Source organism: Spermophilus citellus (assembly GCF_964194105.1).
Source record: "Spermophilus citellus genome assembly, chromosome: 12".
Lineage (NCBI taxonomy): Eukaryota > Metazoa > Chordata > Mammalia > Rodentia > Sciuridae > Spermophilus > Spermophilus citellus.
Window position 1 is genome coordinate 12,209,501 of NC_138198.1, and position 23,527 is coordinate 12,233,027.

The 23,527-nt window shown below is 39.2% G+C and overlaps 1 protein-coding gene across 6 annotated transcripts in view; it reads right to left on the minus strand.

Annotated features, from left to right (window-relative positions):
* Positions 1 to 5,741, minus strand: part of RNMT (RNA guanine-7 methyltransferase) — a 91,740-nt gene extending 85,999 nt beyond the window's left edge. For 4 of the 6 annotated variants that reach the window (XM_081262554.1, XM_081262549.1, XM_081262552.1 and 1 more), the window contains exons 1-3: positions 5,604 to 5,741; positions 3,051 to 3,506; positions 1,510 to 1,645 (exon numbers count right to left, since the gene is read on the minus strand). In XM_081262554.1, coding sequence (XP_081118680.1) covers positions 1,510 to 1,645; positions 3,051 to 3,428 — 514 coding nt within the window. In that variant the 5' untranslated portion in view covers positions 3,429 to 3,506; positions 5,604 to 5,741. The other 2 variants (XM_081262550.1, XM_081262551.1) reach the window with 2 other exon arrangements.
* Between the last annotated feature and the right edge of the window lie 17,786 nt (positions 5,742 to 23,527).

The following is a 23,527-nucleotide window of genomic DNA, read 5'->3' on the forward strand; positions in this document are numbered from 1 at the left end:
AAAGAAGAGAGGCTGAGCCCAATACTTTGGGCTGGTTATGTAGCTTAATGGTGGAGCACTTGCTAAGCATATACAAGGCCCTGGGTTCTTTCCCCAGGACAAAAAAAAAAAAAAAAAAAAAAGAGGCTGAAAATGCCACAATGTTAGCCTTAAAAAAAAAAAAAAAAAAAAAAAAAAAAAAAAAAAAAACCCTCAGAGAAGCAGACACTCATTTACCCTAGCCAACAATGGCAGAATCAAATAAATCACGTTTCTATAATGTAATAAGAAAATGTTATTTAATGTTAAAAATAAAAATGACAAAAATGGTTTAAAATTAGCCTAGTTAATTCCTACTCCTAATGCTTCTCAGAATAGATGATTTTTTTTTTCTTTGAAAACTATTAAGTTATCATCAAAACCAGTAGAAAATACTCATAATTAACACTTTATTCATTCTAATATATTAAGAATGCATTCTTGCTTTTGCTTAAACTGGCTAAAAAAATAGAACAAAATAACCCTTTTGAAAAGCTTCAAAACACACCAGCCTTCAAATACTCTCTAAACTCGTGTACCATAAGTCTACTCATTAATTATAATTATATTCTGAATTATATTTTGTCCACTCTCTTCCATTTTAATTTCAAAGGTAAGTTTCCATAGATAAAATGTTGGTTTCAAAAAGTTTAATGTTTTTATTAATCCTCAAAGTAAACTTTATTTCTTCTAAGAAATCATCCAACCCCTCCCTTGCCAAAGTTCAATGGACCATCAATGCCAACTCACTAAAGGACCAGAGATTAAAAAACAAACCTAATAACAAATCTCATGACACGGCCCATTTTCTTTACTTAGTGTAACCAATGAAGCAATAGGCCAATGCCCAACAACTATTAGAGTCAAATAACCACTTAATAGTACTAGACCACCTTAATTCTAAGTAGAAAGTAGCACACTGCTTTTTGAAAAAGCCTGATCAACTTAACATCAATACCCTAGGCAATCAATCAAAAGTATATAGGAACCATGCAGGTGGTGCATACCTATAATCCCAGTGGCTTGGGAAGCTAATACAGGAGGATGGCAATTCCAAAGCCAGCCTCAGCAATTTAGCAAGGCCCTCAGCAACTTAGTAAGACCCTGACACAAAAAATTTTTAAAAAGGGCTGGAATATAGCTCAGTGGTTAAACATCTCTGGGTTTGGTCAATTCCTGGTACCAAATGAAAAAAAGAGAAAAAGAAAGTAAATAAGAAAAAGATTTATCTCAAACGTCTGTTTTGGCTCCAGCTTTATAAAGTCAAGGTTTTGATCACTGAATGAATAAGAATTAAAAACCCAGTAGTTTGAAATATGGTTAACAATGGGAAGGGAAAAAATAAAGAGGAAAGCTAGGGCTGGGGATATAGCTCAGTGATAGAACCCTTTCCTAGCAAGCTCAAGGCCCTGGGTTCAATTCCCAGCACTGCAAAATAATTAAATAAAATTTTAAACAGCCTCCATACTAAAAAGAAAAAACCAACCATACCTATAAGCACACTTTTAATCCAATTATTAAAGTTTCTTAGGTAAAAAATACGACTTTGACTACGCTTGTCCAAACCAACTTCCTTAAGCTCATTATAGTGGGCAGCTACTGTTGAGCTGTGTCCTCCTTCCAAGTTCTGAAAACAGAAGAAAGAAAATTAAGGTTCAAGGTTCAGAACACGGTATAAAAACAACAATAACAACAACAACAAAAAGCCCAACAATAGCAACATAAAACCAAATCACCTCAGAATATCTGACTTATGGAAGAAAAAACAATTACTGAAGTAAACCTTACTAAGCAAAGGCATTATCCATGTAAATGCCACTAATCATTACCAGACCCCCAAGGTGTGTTCTCCCCTATTCCCTATGAAAAACAATCTAGGTTTAAAATTTTTATATCGACTTTTCAGCTGTATAATTTTAATGACAATACCTTAAAAAAAACCAATCTATTGAGTTCCAAGAGAATAAAACAGAAACAAGCTATTACATTTGTTATATTATTATAAAATTGTTATGAGGATTAAACATAAGGTAATGTTTAAAGAGATTAAAAGATAGTAGGCTATGCTCAGTGTCAGTGACCCCCACTATATACTATTAATCTAAATCAACAATTTTCAATCTGCATTCTATAAGGACACTAGGCATTATATAAAAATTCCGTAGTGGGTAAAGGGCTTCAGATTCTCCCACCTTCCTTATCCTCATCTTTTATCTACCTTACATGTGGGGTTTAAGGATAAAATTTCATTTGGGGAAAAAAAAAAAAAAAAACATGCCAGTAAATCTCTGAAAAACTACATATAAAATACAAGCTTCCCTTTGTTTCAAGAACACCAACATGAAAAGCATGGCCTGCCTCTTTAGGGACAATGGCCAAAATTTTGCTCCTCCTTTGCTTTTCTCTCCAACTCCAGATTCTGTCCCAACTTTCCAATACTGTAAATGATTTGCTATCCTTTGCTCCCCAATTTCCATGGCAAATATCAGGGAAATTTCATCAATTGTATTTAAACTACACTAATGAGAAGTTTGGTATGGCTGTAGTTCATAGACAAAGATGGCTATTAATTAAAGTGGTGGCACCAGATCCTCAAAAAGAAGTTGGAGATAAATGCAGTTTAATTACATCAATAAAGGAATGTAGACCAGAGTATGATTTTGAAATTTGTCACTTTAAGTGACCATCTTAATTACCTCAGACAAAACCAAAAGAATGAATACTCAATGAAAAGGGAAATAGTAACTAAATCATGTGGACCTCATATATTCTTCTCTTTTTAAAAAAAACAATGGCCTTCAACTTTCTGGTAAGAATTCTGAAATAACATAAAAATTACCTCATGTGATTCAAGTTCACTCTAACAAAAATTAAATGCTAATAATTAAAAGCCTATTGTGTCTTAAAGCCACATTTAGGAAAACTAGAATATTCTTAACTTATAAAGATTATTTAACAACCAGCGTTAATTCACATCTGCTCCACATTTCCAGCTAACATATTCTACCACAAATAAAACCCATTTCACATACCTTCTGCCTTTCGGGAACATCCTCAAGTTCTACTTTTCTCTTTTTCTGGGTGCCATCTCCAGTCGAAGGTTCATCTTTCAGATCATCAGTTTCCAGTTTCCTTTTCCTTGAAACACCTTCAACATCACCAGAACCTTTTTCCTCTGGGACAATTTCAACATCAAGTTTTCTTTTCTTGGATGGACTGTCTTCCTCATATCTGGAACTTTCCTCTACAAGATCATCTTCAAATTCTTTTCTCTTCTTTGGTGTGTCTACTTGCCCACAGACAGAAGTCTTTACAGAAAACCCAGTCCCAGAAGCTGTTGTGGTTTCATCAATACTGAATGAAGTCTCTGTTTCAGAATTTACTGATGTTTTTGCCTGTTCAAGAGCCATTTTTTAATATTCCTCTGCTTTTGCAGAATTTTCTATTCTTGATTATTTGAATCGATGATAAAACTTCATGAACCAACACTAGAATGGCAAGAATTTTATGTTATTTACAAACACTAATGCCCAAACTCTAAAACAATTTTAAATAGAAGCTGGTCATTTAATTTCATTATCTCACTGTAGAGAGAATATTGCAAAATGTTAATATATGTGTATTAGGTATGAATTTCTGTAATTATTCATAAAAATCACTATGGGCATTAAAATTGACAAAAGAAGCAAGGATATACAAATAAGGTGGAGCATCCTAATTCCCAAATCCCAAGTTTTTTGCAGTACCCAACAGAAGCACACACTTTATTAGTAAGCAACTGTGGTTAACCGAAAACTAAGCACAAATATTACTCTTTTCCCAATTCATGTGTAGTAATTTTCTAAACTAAAATTGATAGAATGTAAATACTTATTAAATCCTTTGGATTAAACTACTTAATAAAGGGAACTGTTAGATATCTCTTCTGGTTTAAGGGGCTAAGTGAATCAAGAAGAGAAAAAGGAATTGAATAGCAAGAACTACTGAAGTACTTATTTCATAATGGGCATTCCAATTAGGTGAAAAGTGAAGAGAGTTGAAATGGCTCTAGACAAGTTTCAAGATCAGCCTGCAGTTTAATAACCAGTAAGTTTTTTTTCAAATATGTTCTTTGGCCTACGGAAGGGCGAGGGATAGAACTGAAATATCTTTTGGACAGGAATTATTATGGTGGTTTGCTTATTATGTTAGTAAATTTACTGCTCTCCTATTGCAGAGGAGCTCTATGTGAATTATGTGTTCAAGAAACTTACTACATACATACTACTATTAAACTGTTAAACAGTATTATTCAAAGGAAGTAGAAAAGGGAAAGCAAAAGCTCAACCAAAAAAAAAAAAAGAAAACGCGAGATCCATTAAATATAGATTAAATTCAGAACCTGGAAATTATGAAGAGGTATTTTTTTTTCTTTTTTTAGCCTTGTGCACAAAGAAAAAGAATATCAAGTTGCTTAAGGGAATAGATATAAAGAGTCACTATGAGACCCAGATGGATTTCAAGGAACATTAACTTTCACTGGTTGGGTAAGGTATTTTGTTACCAGTACCAAAAGATGTCAAGCAGGAAGAACTGATTGGGGGGAGGAGGGGGGTCAACCAGAAAAGTAATCTGCAGACTATTTAAAATGATTATCTAGGAAAACTGGCCTCCGAATTATCAGATTTCTATTTCTCCTCCTTCATTTATTTCTTACAAAGAAAAAGATTTTACGTTCAAATAAAACACTCTGGTTTATCATCTTCTGCTGCAATTATCGCCTAAAATTAGCCCTGGAACTTCAGCGTGGACTGTATTTACAGTATTTACACCGGGCAATCTTTCCACACATGCGCTACATGATCCCCCAGAATAGAGGGCATAGCACCCAGGAGGCCTGCAGTAATGAATAAGGACACTCAAAACCGGGCGTCAACTGGCTCAGGGCTTCGCTGGCACGGGCCTGCCCACCGTGGAGGCTGAACCCCAGAATCTCACAGGCGCACTCTCCAAACCGACTCGAGCTGGCCCCAGAATCCCAGCAGCCGCGGGCCTCAGACCCCGGGGAAAGCGCGGGGTGCCGAGCGAGGCTCTGGACCACGCCTCCGGAGCCGGCTCCGCCGCCGGCCTACACCTCCCAGGACCAGTTAGCCGCCCGGCCGCCAGCTCGCCTGTCAAGCCAGGGCGCGAGACCACGCCACAGAAGGGCTGCCACAGAAGGGCCTCCCCAGCCGCAGTCCCCTTACGTCACCCTCGCGGCCTAACGCTGGACCTCGATTCAGGGTTCTGTGGCACCGCTCGGACAAAACGAGCCCGCTCCGGACCTCACTCCGGGCCCGCCCCGGGCGCGCGCTGGTGCGGCTCTGCGACGGTCGCGCGGGCCCGCGCGCTGCGGAGGAGCCATAGCCCGCCCGCCCGTCCGCACGCCCCGAGCAGCACCCACTCTGCCGAGCGCCGGGGGCTCCGCGCGGCCGGTGCGGAAGGCGCACGGCTCGTGCGAGGCGAGCCCGGCCTGGAGTCGGCGCGCTCTTTCTGCTGCCCCCTCCAGCCGACAGGCTAACGACAAAACAGCACCGGGCGGCCGCCGCTCCGCCGGCCACACTCACCTACACAGCCACCCACGATTCTGTTTGCGGAAACAGCGGCTCCGCGCCACGCGAGTCTTGTTACGTCACTTCCGGGGGCGCGAGGTCACGGGTCAGGACGTCCCGGCTAGGAGCGCGCCTCCTCCGCGCCGGAACTACGAGTCCCGAGGTGCCGCGCGCGGCAGCGTGCAGAGAAGCACCTTGGCGCGGGAGGCCGAGCGCATTGGTGGTGGGCGCGGCTGGCGGCCCGGGGCGTGGGGCCAAGTGTCCGCCGGAGCGCCGCGGGTACGCCGGCCTGACCCGCGTCAAGTGACTCGGCCGAGGACCCCCGCGGCCTCCGAGGAGCTGTGGTCGGGCTGTGCAGCGGGAGCGGCGGCTCCGGTCGTGAGGTAGCCTGGGCCCCAGACCCGTGGGGCCGCGGGAGGGCACCTTCAGCGCGGGCACGGACCCGGCAGCTGGCTGGCGCGCGCCTCTCCGCTGGCAGGGCGAGGTGGTCCGCGCCCGCGGTCCCGCGCCGAGGGGTCACCTCTGCCTGGCGGCGGTGCACCCTTTCCAGCCCGCGTCGGAACCCGGGCCCTCTGCTGTTACCTTCTCGGGAGCGGGTGGGAGGGCGGCCCGGAGGCGTCCGCGGTGCAGCGTCCTCTGCTAGGGACGAGCAGGTCGTCTTGTCCCGCGGTACTTGGGACCTTCCTCCGCGCAGGCCTCGCTCCGCTGTCAGGTTCCAAGGCGTCCCATAGGTGCTGGAGGAACCCCTTGCGCTCTGTTCTGGATCGGCTGGACTTTGGCTTAGTCTGGGGCGGGAGGATTCGACGCGCGGTCTTTGACCATCACCCTGGATTTCCACTGGGGAGTCGGGAGGCGCCTACTGTACTGAAGCCCTGGTTCTGGGCATTCGCCCCGAGATTGGGGTCGGAACTGTGCCTGTGAATGAACAGAGTTGTTGATGCGTGTGTGTTCGTATTACCATTGCTGAGCCACACCTCCCGCCTAAAGAGGGCAAAGAGTGGATTTAGAATCCATCTAGTATTAGGCTTTACCAAAATTGATCCCTTTAAAAGCGGTCATGGATATGTGTTTTACCAGGCTATCTTATTGATTTTGGTACAGTGATATTAATTAATGGACTGGGCTTTGGAGAGAGCTATATTCGCAGCATGTGCCTCCCAGGCTGATCACTGATAAATTGTGGGTGTTAGCCCTTCCCAGGTAACCTGTTGACCCTTTGTAAACTTTGAACCAAGAAAGAGACCCATTTTTAATAAATACGGAAGAGCTATCAATTTGGGAGGACTGTCCTTGTATTATGTGTAAATAGCTGGATTAAGAATTAGCCTTTGAGTTCATGAATATTGGCAACCTCATAGGTATAGGTCCTAGAGATTAAGAGTGCTTTTTACCTATTCAAACATTAGAAGTGGGCATTTGCTCCTTCTAATGTTTTGATTTTGGTTTCTTGAAATAATTGCTGTTATAAGTTTTGAGAAAGTGAATCTAATTTTGACCTTAAATTTTTTTTTCTCATTAGATTAAAAATCTCTTAATACATGCAGACTTCAGGATCATTTGACACTATACCATGGGATATGTAAAGATCACATTTTTTAGCTTTTGTAAAACTTAACTAGATATGATGTAAAACCAATTGAAAAGAGGGAAAGAATTCTTAATGGTGAAAGAGAGTAAATAGTCCAGATAAAAATGTTTTACAAGTTACCATTGGTGTTATTTTCCCCTATTATTGCCTGAGTAACCTAATCTCTGGTTCTTTGGAAATTGAATGAAAGTAATAGATAATGCTTTAATAACCTCTGTGTGCCAAACTAAGCACTTTGCACATTTGTGCTCACTCAGTTCTTCTGCAGTCCAGTAGAGTTATGATTATCTTTGTATTATAGATGAGGATGAAGTAACTTTGCCAAGTCATGCACCTGTGAGTAGTGGACTCAAGCTGCAGACACTGGAATCTCTACCAGTAATGAAATAGTGCCTGCTCAAAGGCCATATATGGCAAATGAATTTTCAGAGGAATGCTTCCGATACTTAACACTTTGGTTACTATGATCAGAGAGAAAAATAGCTGGATAAGGATGTTGTCTTGCTCGAATATGAGCTCTGCCAAGACAGGGATCATTATTTTGTTCAGTGATTAACTCAGGTTCCTTGAACAGTACCTGGCACAAAGTAGATGCTTATTGAATAAATGAATCTTCACATGGAATTTACTTCAAGACATTTATAACAAAGTGAGAGCACTTTTCTCAGAGATACAATTTTAATGTGTGATTTCTGTTGTAGAGTTGAAGATAATATACTGAAAACATAAAAACTGCTTTTAGAATGAAGATATAGTGTTAGAGCTTCCTAAGAATGGTGGTGTTCTGTGGAGGCAGGAAAGAAAGTTGTTTATGACAGGTTTGTTTCACCAGATAGTATAGAGCAAGGAGTGTTCCTCGTCTTCTGTTTAATATAGTGTTCATACTGAAATTTTACCATCCTTTTGGAGCAGGTAAAATATTCTTGTTTAAAGCTTTTTTTTTTTCTTTTTTACAGTGGAAAGTAATATTTGGTTGAGAAATCTTTAAGTTTACTATATGTATTGATTAATTTGATGTCTAGCTCGGCTATTTAATGAAATACTTATCTAGGTGTCGCTGTGATAGTATTTTGAAGATGTAGGTAACTGTTGAATTTAAGGTGATTGCCCTCAATCTTGTTATATCTATCAAGATATAGTTATTGATACTTAATTTTTGCATCTACATCTGTATGTTTTTCTTTTTATTTATATTTCTGGAAAAGCCTGATTCTAGTTGATACTGAGAGGTGCTAGAAAATCTTGAGGATGTTTCTGAACTTGTTCTGTGGTTTCTGAAATTGATTCTCTACTGTCATTATATTCCAAGGATCTAGTGAATATTTCCAATGGTCAGGAGGACACAATATTGTGTGACATTTTATGGCTATAGAAATATGCAGAATCTCCACTGGTACTCTTATTCGAATGATTATGGAAGGCAAGAGTCTAATTGATCATATATTTGATATCTTAGGATGTTTTTATCAAATTAATGAGTATGATAAGATTAGCTGATTGTTCCTAAGTGTACTGGATAAAGTAGGGGAAGAAAAGGACAAGCTCAGGATTTTATTTTCCTAGCTCGTATAAATGACCTGAACATGCCTGCCCTAAAGAAACCGCTCTCTCCAGTAGCTACAGAGCTAAGATTGCTAAAATCCAAACCCAAAGTGGCTGAATAGAATGCAAATTGAATTTTCAACTTCATGGGTTGTATGCTGTTAAAATGGCATTGATTGGAAAGGAGTGAGGTCCCCATAATTTGAATGGGACATAAGAGAAAATCCTGATGAAACTAGGATATTAAGACCCTAAATTCTGCTCGGTCTTTTTCTCAGTCCTTCCACCTCTGCTTAACAAGGTAATCCTGTTTGACCTGAAGAACCCGTGATGACCTCCCTTGGGGTAGTTGCTTTGCTAAGACACTGCTTGTTCTCCTCAGTGCCTACCCCTACCACCCCTTTGCTTCTAGAACTATAAATAGAATTAAGTCCAGCAGGTCCTGAAGAATGAGCTGAAGAGTGCAATTCATGAGATGTGCTATTTTCCTAAAATGTGCATGGGAATATGTTCGGAAATAGATGTCAAGGGCATGGAATAATGATGGAAGGAGCATAATTTGGATCACGCTACCTTTCCCCAAAGGATTGCAGAGATTAGTGTACTTGAAGGCAGCAGATGTCATTTCTGCCATATTCTGATTCAGTTCACCTATTTGGTCTACACAAAAAAAAAACAGATTGAACTTGGAAAATAGCAGTGAATTACATAAATTTAATGGGGTGGTGACCAATTACAACTGCTGTTCCAGATGTCATTTCATTGCTTGACCAAATTAACTTATGTCCTGGTAACTGGCATGCAGGTATTGATCTGCCAGATGCTCTTAGTATCTGTTATTAAAGACCACCAAAGGCAGTTTGTTTTTATCTAGTAAAGCCAGAAATTCACTTTCGCTGCCCTACCTCAGGGCATATCAACTTTCCAGCTCTGTTGTAATTTAGACCACAAGGACCTTGTTACTGGTTGAATTGTGTCCCTTAAAGATTCATATATTGAAGTCTGAGCTCTCAGTGTTTCAGAATGTGACTTTATTTGGGAATAGCATTGTTGCAGATATAATTAGTTAAAATGAGGTCATCGTACTGGAGTAGTGTGGGCCTTAATCCAGTGCAACTGGTGTACTTATAAAAGGGAAATTTGGGCCCAAACAAGTACACAGGGGAATTGCCTTGTAAAAAATGAAGACAGAAATTGGAGTGATATTTCTGCCAGCCAAGGAATGCCAAAGATTGCCAGCAAATAATCAGAAGCAAGGGGAGAGAGCATGGAACAGATTCTTCCTTACAGCCCCTAGAGGGAACCAACCCTGAGGATTCCTTGACCTTGGACTTCTGACCTTCAGAACTGGAGATAATAAATTCCAGTTATAACAACATAAGTTTAAGCCACTTAGCTTATGACCTCTGTTATGGCATCTCCAGCAAACTAATGCAGACCCTGGCCAGCTTTCCCTTCCACAAGGCATCACACTGGCACATTATATGCCATGAGACTAATTGGACCTGGTGAGCAAGAAGTAACGAATATACCAGACAAAAAAAACCCCACTCTGCATACACAGAACTTGCTGGTAAAACACGTACATGTCAAATGGCAGGAAATAAACCCTTAAATTCAGGAGCTTCCACCTCAGTGAAATTTCTAGTGGTCCATTGATATAGAGCATGTCCCTATCTACAGAAGAAAAACAGCAGTAAGGTCTACAGGGCCTCTTTGGATTGTAGAAGTGATAACTTACTCATTTGGTTGTGTTTCTTCAGCCCATTTATGGAGTGACCCAAGAAGCTACTAGTTTTGAGTGGGCTCAAAACAAGAGTGTTCTGCAATAGGTTCAGGCTGCTTTGCAGGCTGCTCTGCCACACTGGGACCTTGTGGTCCCACAGATGCCACTGTGCTGGAAGCATTGGTGGCAGGTTGAAATGCTGGTTTGAGCCTTTGGCAGGTTACTATAGGTGAACCAGTACATAGATCCTTAAAATTTTGTTACAAAACTTTGCCATCCTCTATAAAAGTTGAGAAACAGCTTTTGGCTTGTTACTGACTGGGCTTAATAGAAACTGGACGCTTAACCATGGGCCACCAACTTATCATGCACCCTAACTAGAAAAATGAATAGTGCCTTTTGGGGGTCAAGAGCATAGGTGGGTAGCATGTTTTCAGATCCTGATTCAACTTGGTAGGCATGGGGTCCTGGACTAAGTAGTCACATCTCTTAATTTCCTCGTGGAATCTTTGCACAGAATGAATGAATGTAGAGAGCTTAGCACAGAACTATCAGTTTCTAGTTTCTCTTTTCCCAACTTAAACCACTGCTGAGGTGCCATATAAGGTCACTGGTCTATGTCTTTGAATGTGACTATAAAATTTTTTGTCTTGATACAGATGAAAAAACAGTGATTTTATGAATTCATGTAAACCAGGGCAACAATTTGAATAGTGAAAAGTCTCAGAGGCATTTTTTATGTACTTTTAGGTCCTGATTTTATTTCCTCTGGTAATTAATGGTGGTTGCAGTAGTCCACAGCTTCCGTGGATAGAAAGGGTAGCTGGGCCTTGAGCACGCATAGCAATGGCTGAAGAATGACTGAGAGAAAGGGCAGCAGGAAGTAAGAGGGGTTGGGAGTGGGTGGTGGTTAGTTCAGAGCCTGCAGACGCCAGTGGCAAGACGAGTCCTGTTACAAAAGTTGTTTTGAAGACAGCCTTATGCATTCAAGGTTTCCTATATTTCTAAATTGCCTTTGTAATTTATTAGATGAGATAAATTGGATAAAATATGATATGTATTTGGTGTCATTGGTTTTTAACATAAATGTGGGTCGTAGTGGCTCTTCTTTACCATTTGAAATCCAAAGTTCTTTTAATAGTTTGAGCTCCTAAGTAGGCTGCATGGTAATTGGGGTCATTTGTTAAAAGAAGAAAAATTAGATAAACAGTGATGAGCTTGTGGTGCAGTGTTTGCCAAATAGCTGTCAGGCATAAGATTTTACAATATATATTTGTGTGGCATACCTCATAAAACAAAGCAGATCTATGTCAAATACAAAATTTTTTAATAATATGTTTTAAAATTGAACCCAGAATACAAGAGCTTTTTATTACAACATGACTTCTGGGACTCTGAGGATTAAATCACATTTTCTGAGATATGCTTTATACAAGTAAATACTGGTATAACTAGTTAATCTAAAAAAGAGGTTACCATTTCCTTTTCTCGAAAGCTATACCATGAAACAGATTCTATTGTGGTTCACTTATTGTAAAATAAATGTAGTTTCTCATATGCACTTTTTTGGTTTAATGTACATAGACCTCATTTTCTTTATCAAGTAAATTCTTGCATTTTCATGCATGTTTTCATGTTTCATATAGCAGATGGTTTTGACAGAAGTAGATTTAGCTTAACTACTGTGCTGAAGGCAGAGAGCAGAGGGAAGGGTGGTACAGAAAGTAATTGTAAATGATAGAGTTTGTTATGAATGGAATGTTGGTGTTAGGAAGTAGGGCTTTCAAAAGTAATTAGGTTTAGATGAGGTCGTAAGGGCGAGACCCTGTGATGGGATTAGTGTATTTATTAAGGAAAGTGGACATACTCTCTGCTTCCTCCTTCTGCCCTGTGAGGGCACACCCAAACAGTGGCTCTCTGCATACACAGAAGAGGATCATCACTGGGAACCTAATTTGCCAGCATCTTGGTTTTGAACTTTTAGCCTCCAGAACTGTGAGAAATAAATGTCTGTTTTTAAAGACACCCAGTCTATGGTATTTTGTCATAGCAGCTAATAGTAGTAATAGTGCACTAAGAAAACCATTACTTATTAGTATAATAATTCACTAGTAGAAACATTGGGTCTAAGCTGGGTGAAGAGGAAAAGGAAGTCATGAAGAGGGCCTGAAGTGGTGAAATGATGGTGGGATTAATAGATGGAAGGGCCCAGGAGGGGTGAAGTTAGGATCAGAAGAAATAAGGTAGAAATGTAAGAGGTGGTAGTTAAGAAGAAGGAGATCTGTATAGTATTGACAGTGACATGGTAAATGTATAAACTGGAGTAGGGTGGCTAAGGTGAGGTATAGGGTGAGGTCATTGAAGGGCAGGAGAAGAGGTCATGAAACTGAGAAGCCAGGGTATTTGGAGGGAAAAAATGGAAATTCCAATTATGGTTCCTTTTCAAAATAACTCTTATAATGAATTATAAAGCTACAGCAGCTTTCATAGCTTGGAGCTTCTACAAAGCCCCATTCCTACTTTAAAGAATTGTCTCACTGTTATCGCTGTTGACCGGTGACGAGTCCTTGCTCCCCGATGTTGAAGAATAACACCAAAGCACGCCGAGGCAAGGTCAGAGTAGAAATTAGAAGTTTATTAAAGGACAGCAGAAAAGACTTCTCCCGGAGGAAGAAGGGGACCCAAGAGGTGGAATCCCTGGAAGTGCGGTTGTTTCCCCTTTTTATAGTTTTGGTGATGGAATGTAGGTTGGAAAGCCCCAGGGGTGGGACACAGGTGGGCCAAAGAAGTAATCTGGTCAGGAAGGACTTCATTATCACTTCTTTGGTATGGACTTTGGCCTAGGGCCTTTTCAGGACTTCATTAACATTCCATGAATTGTCCTGCGTTTCCCTGAGTCATTCCCAGCATGGCCTCCATTTTAGATTTCACTCGGTATTAGACCCGATTTACCTAACTACACTGACTACCTAACTTTAAATCTGGCTTCATCACCGTCTTCTACTTGTCTATTTCACGAACTATTACACTTTATTTATTTATTTATTTATTTATTTACTTTTGGTACCAGGAATTGAACCCAGGCGTGCTTAACCACTGAACCATATCCCCAGCTCTTTTTCTATGAGTCAACAAGTTGCTTAAGGCCTCACTAAGTTGCTGAGGCTGGCTTTGAACTTGAAATCCTTCTGCCTCAGTCTCTCAAATCTCTGGGATTACAGATGTGTGTCACTGCACCCAGCTCATGCTACACTTTTTTAACTTGATATTATGCCTTGGGCCCTTCCAATTTTCATGCAGGTTGATTAACCTTTGTATTACCAAATGGCTCACTGGAACATGGCTTTTGTTCTTTGTAGCACAAAACATCTTCATCTTACCTCACTGTACCTTATCTTTTAGGCAAAGTTGGCATGGTTGATTTCTAGTTGTTTTCTATTTTCTTTTTCTTTGCAGTGTATCTGTCACACAGTTGACCAGCATTGTTAAGTGCAAAGTGCATTCAAACTGAAAGAATTCTACAGAAAATATAGACAAGCGTGGTGAGGTTCAAAACATGGATGTGGATAGCACTGATTTCGAATTTCAGATGATCCTTTGACAGTTCATGTATGAAAGACTTCATACGGTCAGGTTTGCTGGTACAGTGTGAGAAAAGGCAATTTGATGTGTTCTGGAGAGCCTCAGGAGTACAAGATGATAGCTGTCTACCCACCTGGCTTCATCTGAAAGCTGCAAGTAACTGAAGCTGGACTGGAGTTGGCTCCAGCAGTAAACTCACAGGAACAAGGAATTTAAAGGGGAGCAGACTCTGTGTAGTTCAGCACCTCACTCTCTTCAAGGTTATAGAGTGGCTACTGGAAGCCCCAGAATCCACTTATTTCCCTATTCATCCCCAGCTGTGAAGAGAGAGAGAATTAGGTCTCCACACCATAGAACATAGGTACCCTCCAAGGTCTTTAGACTGCCCTAGGTCATGTGCCTATTCCTGAACTAATAGAAGTCACCAGAGCAATACTATGAGCTTGGATTTTTAATCCGAACCAGCACTGGAGCTGGGGGAGGAGCTTAGCTGCCTGAGTAAAACGGAGCTTCTGGAGAGAGAGGTAGGGATACTTAGTAGGCAACGAATACTTACTACCCATTATAGAGATTAACCAAGCAGTTCAGTTAACACTGTGTGGAAGTCTCTCTAGCTGTCTGTGGCTATTGTAATTTAAGGAAATTTAAAAAAATAAAATAGAAAATTTGTGCTTTAGTCACATTAGTCACATTCTAGGTATTGAATAGCCACCTGTGGCTATTCATGAACATGGCAGGTCTTTTCATTTTTTGTGTATCTTCAATTTCTTTCATTGGTATCTTATTATTTTAATTATAGAGTTTCTTCATTTTCTTGGCTAAATTTATTTCCATGTAATTTTTTATGTGTGTGTAGCTTGCAGCTGACTTATTGTACAGAGCAGATGTAGAACAATTCCGTTATTTCCCAAAGGCCTGTTGAAAAGAGCTGCTCCAAATTATTTATGAAAAGTTTTTGTCTTAAGCATTTAGCCACCATAGAAACAAGGACAGCACATACCTTACTAGGTTTCATCTTATTGTACAGATTGCATGATCTGAAATTTAGCCAGAGTAGGAAATAGAAGATGTTCATCATGAGACTAAACCATATAATGTTTCATGCTAGTTAGGTCTTAAAAATGCTAGAGCTTTTTTAAATCTTTTTTTTTCCACTAAGAAAATATAAATTATTTTTATTTCTTTTTTTTTTTTTTTTTTAAAGAGAGAGTGAGAGAGGAGAGAGAGAGAATTTTTAATATTTATTTTTTAGTTCTCGGCGGACACAACATCTTTGTTGGTATGTGGTGCTGAGGATCGAACCCGGGCCGCACGCATGCCAGGCGAGCGCGCTACCTCTTGAGCCACATCCCCAGCCCAAAATTATTTTTATTTCTAATAATTCTGTGCAATTTTGTGTTTGACCATGAAATTCAGAACATAGACCATAGGATGGAAATAACTGTTAGGTAATGATATTAAACATTTTTTCATATATATGTTGGCCATATGTCTGACTTCTGCCAAGAAATGTTTATTCCAATCATTTGCTCATTTTTAAAAATCATATTATTTGACTTTTTTTGTTAAGTCTTTTGAGTTCCTTATACATTCTTTATCAGATGAATAGTTTACAGAGATAATCTCCCATTCTGTATTCTGTATTTCTGTTCACTGTTGATTGTTTCTTTTTCTGTGTAGAAACTTTTAAGTTTGTTAAAATCTAATTTATCTATTTTTGTTGCCCATGCTTTGGTAATCTTGTCCAGAAAAATCACTTCCTATATGGTGTCTTGAGGTTCCTAATTTTAGGTCTTACCTTTAGGTCTCTCCCGTTTGAGTTGATTTTTGTGTGTGATGAGAGTTGGTGTCAAGTTTGAATCTTCTGAGAATGGATTTCCAGTTTTCCCAGCACCAATTAAGAAAAGGATGTCTGTCCTTTCTCCAATTTATATCTTTGGCACTTTTATCAAGAATCAGTTGACTGTGGATGCCTGGTTTATTTCTGGGATTTTTTTCAGTTATATTGGTCTCTGTGTCTGCTTTTGTACCGTGCTGTTTTGATGGCTGTACCTCTGTAGTGTGTCCTGAAATTGGACATTGTTATATTCCCTGGCTTTATTATTTTTGCTTGTGATTCTTTTACTATTTGGGGTCATTTGTGCTTCTGTATGAATTTTAAGATTGTGATTTCTAATTCTGTGGAGAATATCCTTAGTATTCTGATGGGGATTATTTTGAATCTGGAAAGTTTGCGGGGTAGTGTGGACATTTTAAAAATATTAATTCTTCCAATTCATGTACATGGCAGATCTTTTCATTTTTTGTGTATCTTTAATTTCTTTCACTGGTATCTTATTATTTTAATTATAGAGTTTCTTCATTTTTCTTGGCTAAATTTATTTCCATGTAATTTTTTATGTGTTTGTAGCTTACATAAATGGGATTGTTTTCATTTCTTTCTCAGCAAATTTGTTATTTTTACATTAAAATGCTACTGGATTGCTGGGTGTGGTAGCACAGGCCTGTACTCCCAGCTACTTGAGAAGCTGAGGCAGGGGAATGGCAAGTTGATGCCAGCCTCAGCAATTTAATGAGACCCTAACTCAGAGTCTCAAAACTTCAGAAAGGGCTGGGGATGTACTTCAGTTGTAGACCTTTCCTTATCCAGTTTGCACAAGGCCCTGGGTTCAATCTGCAAATACAATTAAATGCCACTGATTTTTGTATATTGACTTTGTAACCTGCAGCTTTGCTACATTTATCAGTTCTATTTAGTCTTTTGATGAAGTTTTCCTATATATAGAATCATATCTATAGAGGTTTTTTTTCTATTTGTATACTTTAATTTTTTTTTCTCTTACCTGATTGTTCTGGTTAAAACTTCCAGCAAATTAAATAAGAGCACAGTGAGATTGAACATCCATTTCTTGTTTTCTTAGAGGAAATGCATATTCAGTATGCTATGTTGAAGTAGGATTTTTCTTTTTTTCATTGTTTTGTGCTAGGACTAGAACCCCAGGACCTTGCACATGCTCTACCACTGAGCAGCATCCCAGCCTAAGGTATGATCCTTCTATACTTAATTTCTTTATGGTTTTTATTATGGAGGGATTTGGATTTGATCAGATGCTTTCCCTGCTCTGTTGAAATGATCTTATTATTTTTACCCTTCATTATTTTGATATGTTGTATTACTCTATGGATCTGCAAATGTTGGCCATCCTTGCATCCCTGTGGCTAGTCCTACTGGATCAAGGTGTGTAATGTTTTTGACTTGCTTTTTTTTTTTTTTTTTTTTTTTAAAGAATGTTGGTATCTATGATCATCAGGGATATTTGCTCTATAGATTTCTTTTTTTGTTGTGACTTTGTCTGATTTTAATATCAATTTGCTAATCTTGCAAACTGAGTTTAGAAGAGTTTCCCCTCCCTTTCAGTTTTTTGGAATAGTAAGAACAAATGATGTTTGTCATTCCTTTAAAACTTTAATTTGGTGGAGTTTAGCAGTGAAGCCATCTGATTCTGGGCTTCTCTTTTTTTCAGAGTTGTTTTATTGCTGATTTAATCTCATTACTCATTGGTCTGTTTAAGTTTTCTATATCTTCATTATTCAGTTTTGGTAGGTTATATGTCCAGAAGTTTACCCATTTCTGCTGGGTTTTCTAGTTTGGGCATATCGTTGTTCGGAATAGCCCCTACTGGTCCTTTGTTTTCTTGTGGTATCATGTCTTTTTCTTTTTATCTCTGATTTTGTTTATTTGCATCTTCTCTTTTTTCTTTGTTTAACAAATCTTTGTTTTGACTTTATCTGCTCTTATCTTTGATTCTTTCCTTCTATTAAATTTGGTCCTAATTTGTTCTTTGCTAAGTCCTTGAGAATACTGAATCATTTATTTTAAATCCTTCTGTTGTTTTGTTTTGTTTTGTTTTGTTTTGTTAATGTAGGCACATAATGCTATAAAATTTCCTCTTACTCCTGCTTTTTGTGTAACCCATAGATTTTGGTGTGTTGTATTTCTATTTTCATTTGTTTTAAGAAATTTTTCATTTCTTCAGTGACCCATGGTGTGTTCAAAAGTATGTTGTCTAGTATCTGTGTATTTGTATAATTTGTGTATTTGTATAATTTCTAAAGTTATTTTTCTGGTTGATTCCTAGTTTTATTCCATTGTGGTCAGAAAAGGTATATGATATGAGTTAGACTATTCTTTCTTTCTTTTGTTTTTGTTTGTTTGTTTGTTTTGATCTGGGATATTTCTGTAAGTTCTATCTTCATATTCAGATATGATTCCTTCTGTTTTATCTCATCATTGTTGAAGCTTCCAACTATATTTTTCTTTGACTTACTAAGTTCTTCACCGCTAAGATTTTTGTTTGATTCTTTTTCATGATCTTTATTTTACAAATTTACTTTATAAATTTCCCTTTCATCCTATGAATTATTTTACTAATTTTTTAAAAATAGTCATTCTGTATTTTCTTGAATCTCATTGACTTTTTAAAATTGATACCATTGTCTATGCCTGTGTGATGTCTTGCTAGGTTCCATATCTCTAAACCTGAAATGCACCTGTTTATTTATTGTTCTGGTTCATTTTGGAGGAGGAAAGAAGTGCCAGGCATCTCTACCTGGCCATCTTGCCACTCTCTCCAAATTTTTTTATGATTCTTAGGTCACACACTTTTCAGATTCTTGAGTTATCATCCTGTTGTTGTGTTGTTTTCCGATTCATAGTAAGGCATTCAAGTCTGAGTTCAGCATGACTGTTATGTCTATGAGGGTTACCTGTTTATTGCTGACTGTATGCTAATAGGATGCAGTTTTTATGTAATTGAAACTTTCTCACACAACACATTTTATTTTGCTTTAAAACATATTGAACCTGTTGCTTTTGTTATCTCAGGTATTTTTCACGGGTATTATTTTTATTTACATTTTTCTAATTTCATTTTTGGCAACATAAGATCTCTTGAATATCTTTTTTTTTTCCATTCTTATCTTGATTGTTCCTCTTCATTCTTGTGCATTCTTCTCTAATTTGCCTCTCTACGGTACTACTTTGATGTCCTTGTCTAGTCTGATACATGGATGCTGGGAGTCAGAAACATGTCTGGCCCATTGGTGGGCCCAGCACTTAGTGGTTGTGAAGGCCATTGCCCAGTTAGTTGTGTAAAGTAAGGAGAGAGCCCCTTTTATATTTGGTAGAAAAATAAGCCTATGGATGAGACCGGGAAAGAAGCTGTGCTAAAAAGATCAAAAGGGAACTTGAGTCAGAAATGAGAGTCTTGTGAGCACTTGAACAGACTGGAAGCAAACTGTGTGGCTCGTGCATGGCCTTAATATGAGCAGTTCAATGGGAAAGCAGTATAAGTGGAACAGAGGAAGCTGTCTTAAGACCCTTGGCTGGTAAAGGAAGGAGAGAGATTGGGCCCATAACCACAGAACAGCCTATTTTTTGAGGCCCAGTCCCCACATTAAAGGGAAGAAGCCAATGATGAGGGCGGTTGAAAGAATAGAACAAAGCATAATAGTGGAAATGTATGAAGAAAATATGGTCAGTAACAACTTGATTCACTTTTAAAGGGATGAGGGAAATCATCTCATCTAATTATTTATTAGCCGAATCCTTGTTAAGTTCTTCCCATGCGTTGTTTTCATGATTTCATTTGCAAAGCAATGTCAAAAGTACCTGACCAGAGAGTGAACTGACCACTGGAGAAGCTAGGACAGTGTCATATGAAATATATTTGGATTTTGTGCCCGGTTTCTGTTATGAAGCCCCTAAACCTTTGGAGTAAATGCATGTTTTTACATTTTCCAAGCCGCAGACTGAATTTGACTTAAAACAGCAGTCACAATGTGATTGGTTGGAGTGGGGATGTCTTTTGGTATTCATAATGAATCCCTGAACACCTGTGTTCATGCTGATGAAGTGACTGGGTGGGGCCCCTGTGGAAGGAGCTGATCTTTAGAAAAGCTGAACAAGTACAGGATTTGAGAGCTGGAATTTTCATCCCTGCAAGAGAGCAGGCCTGGAGTTAAGGTCTTTAAAATGTTTTCAGCAAGATCCCTGATGAAATTCTGGGTTGCTGAACACATGGAGGTGCCGCCGAGAGGGTGGAAAAAAAAAATTTATAGCTGGCCAGTCAGCAGATCACTACCTGTGATTTGCTCCAAAGTGAGGAGTACTTTCGCAGGACTCAGCCTTTAGCCTGTGAGGCCTGACTAGCTTGAGGTAGGTAGTGTCAGAACTGAACTAGGAACACCCGTCAGTGGCCTCTGGAGGTGTGCTTGGTGTGTGAGGAAAAGTGTGTGTACTTTTGGTTACAGAGGTACAGTTGAGTGTGAAAGCAAAGAGGGGGAAAGAGTCTTTTCCCTTACTCTAGGACTTGCATGGGGTCCCCATGTAGATTAGTGCAAAAGACTGGAATGAGGAAGAATATGGGCTTCATTGACCAGGTCAATAGATGAGAAGATGAAGAAGGGAAGCTAAAAATAAAATTGTTATTGTAAGTGCTAGACACTTTTATGCTTTATTCATTTAATCATCATAAATATCATGATAAAAATGACATTAACTTCACTTTAAGGGTGAGGAAAAAACAAAGCAAGGGTTAGAGCTCAGGTCTTCCAGATGGCAAAGCCTCCATTCTTATTTCCACCTGCCAGAGGGCGAAGGAAGAGGGTGGAGGTAAGATCCTGTGGATTCTGGTCCTGTCACAGACCACCATGGCTTGATGTAGGAACTTTGATTCTCTGAAAAGAGATAAAGATGTAAACATCTTGTAAATGAGAATTTTTAACCAGTAATTTTGGAAAAATCATCGATGTTTTAAAAAGTTGACATATCTAAGGTTGCCAAGTTATCAATGAATTTAGTGAAATTCCATAGAAATTCACTAGGGGGCATAATTTGACCTTTTTCTGAAGATTAAGGATTTAACAGTAGTCCTCAACCTACCTTGTTTATATGGCTCAATTCTGATACTAGAAAGCCTCAAAAGCAGAACAGATTGAAAGAGATGGATTATATAAGAGAAATTGAAGCCATCCATATCACTAATGGAGCTCTTAGAAAATTAAGAGCCCAGCGAGTACTATGAAGAAACTTGCATGCCTTTACATTTTCTAAGCCACAGACTGAATTTGACTTAAAACAGCAGTCACAATGTGATTAAGTAAACATGGAAGGAAATACATCTTAGGAAATTCTTCATCTGTTTAAGAATTGTTTAATAACATGAAAGAATTCATATAGTCAAGAGAAGTCCCTCCTGCCTTTCACCATTTCAACCTGTTGAGCTTTATATTTCTCCCTTTCTCACACCTGCACTGCAGGATGAGTTTATACTAAAATTAGTTGAAATTTGGCAATCAGTGAATCAGTATTGACTATTAACCAAAGTCCAGGTTTTCCATTAGGGCTCACTCTTTGTGTTATACATTCTATGGGTTTTGACAACCGTAGAATGGCATGTATCTACCTTTATAGCATAGAGAAATTCACCACCCTAAAAATGCCCCATGCACCACCCATTCATTCCTCCTTCCCTATCCTGGGGCTCCTGGTAGCCATCTTCTTACTAAGTACATTTTTGCCTTTTCCAGAAAGTTATTTCATTGAAATCATATGGTATATGATTATAATAAGAAACACAGTGACCACTTGTTACCAGCCAGGGAACAATTACCAGCCAGGACCTCTGCAGATAACTAGAACTGCAGATGCTCAAGTCCCTTGTATGAAATGGTACAGTATTTGCATATAACCTACACATGTCCTCCCACATAAGGATCTTCCCGTATCTCTAGGTAACTTTTAATACTGAATACAATGTAAATGTTATGTAAATAGTTGTTATACTGTATTGTTTAGGGAAAAGTTTTTACACTTTCAGTACAAATGGAATTTTGATTTTTTCTTAAAATTTTCCAGTCATAGTTGGTAGATCCCCAGTGTTTAGGGCTGGCTGTATATATTTTGCCTTCTGGGTTCATAACACAGAGATCCTAAATCCCTTGTAATTTCCTGAGTAATAATTGTGATAGGAACATCCTTTGACATAATATGTGGTTTTCATGAAGTGCTCATCAGAACCCTTGGTATTTCCAGGGATAGAAATGTCTTCTTGGTATTCATAATAAGTCTCCCAGAGCATACCCGAATTAATGCTAATGAAGTGACCCTAGATAGCTTCTGGATGGGGCAAATGGCCAGAAAGAGTTGATCAGAGGATTGGAGCTTTCAGCTTCACCCACCAACTTCAGGAAAGGGTGAAGAGGAGGCTAGAGATTACACTCTGTGAAGGCTTCTGAAGATGAGGATTGATAAACTTCCTGGTTGGTCAAAGTGTCCACATAATACACCCAGCTCCTAGGGGGGAACGCTCCTCTCAGGACTCTCCTGCCTCTTCATCTGACCACCCATGTCCTGTAAACATGTTTCTCAGTTCTGTGAACCATCCTTGCAGAGTGTTGGGTGAGAACCCCATTGGTAGTCGGAAGCACAGGTACCTCCTGAGACTTGCATTGTCCTCTCAGCTGAGGTGGTTTCCCTCCCAGGCATATATTTCTTTTTTCTTGCCTTATTGGACTAACTAGAACTTGAACTACTAAGTTCAGTGGGAGTGGTAAGAGGGGTCGTTTTTCCCTGCCTTGTTCCAGTCCTAAGAAAGAAAATGAATAGTCTTTTGCTGTTCAATTTTGAGTCCACCTCACCAAGTTTTCTTTAAAAGAAGAGCCTGAGAACTCCAAAGTGTTTCACTCTTGATGGCCCATAATCTCCCTTGAAAAGGTGGCTCTGCTTTACTAAATAAATTTCTGTATTTCTAACTGGTACACACTGAAATTCTTTTCTGTCACCTATGTCAGGAACTCCTCTTGTCCTCAGTTATGGTCCCCTCTCTGGAAACGCTTTTGGAGTAAGGCTGGTCCCACAGAAGGGGCTAGGAAGTCTTTCCTCTGCCTCCATTTTTTGGAAGAGATAATAAAGAGTTGATATTATTTCTTGCATATTTGATAGAATTCAATGGTAAAACCTGAGCCTGCTGCTTTTTTAAAAAATTAATTATATCCAGGTGTGGTGACACAAGCCTGTAATTCCTGCCACTTGGGAGGCTGAGGCAGGAGGATTGCAAGTTCAAGGCCAGACTCAGCAACTTAGTGAGTCCCCAAACAATTTGGCAAGAACCTGTCTCAAAAATGATCTGGGGATGTGCCTTATTGGTAAAGTGACTCTGGATTCAATCCCCAGTACCCCTCCCTAAAATTAATTACTGGTTCAATATTTTGAATAAATACAGGGCTGCTTAGGCCTTTTATTTCTCCTTGTGTGAGTTTTGATAATTTCAGTCTTTTAATGATTTAGATCATTTCATCTAAGTTATCAAATATGTAGCATAAATTTAAAGTTTGGGGCTGAGGATGTGGCTTGATGGTAGAGCACTTGCCCAGCATGGGTTCAGTCCCTAGCACCAGCATTGAAAAAAAAATCAGAATATTTCTTTCTTTATTACCTTT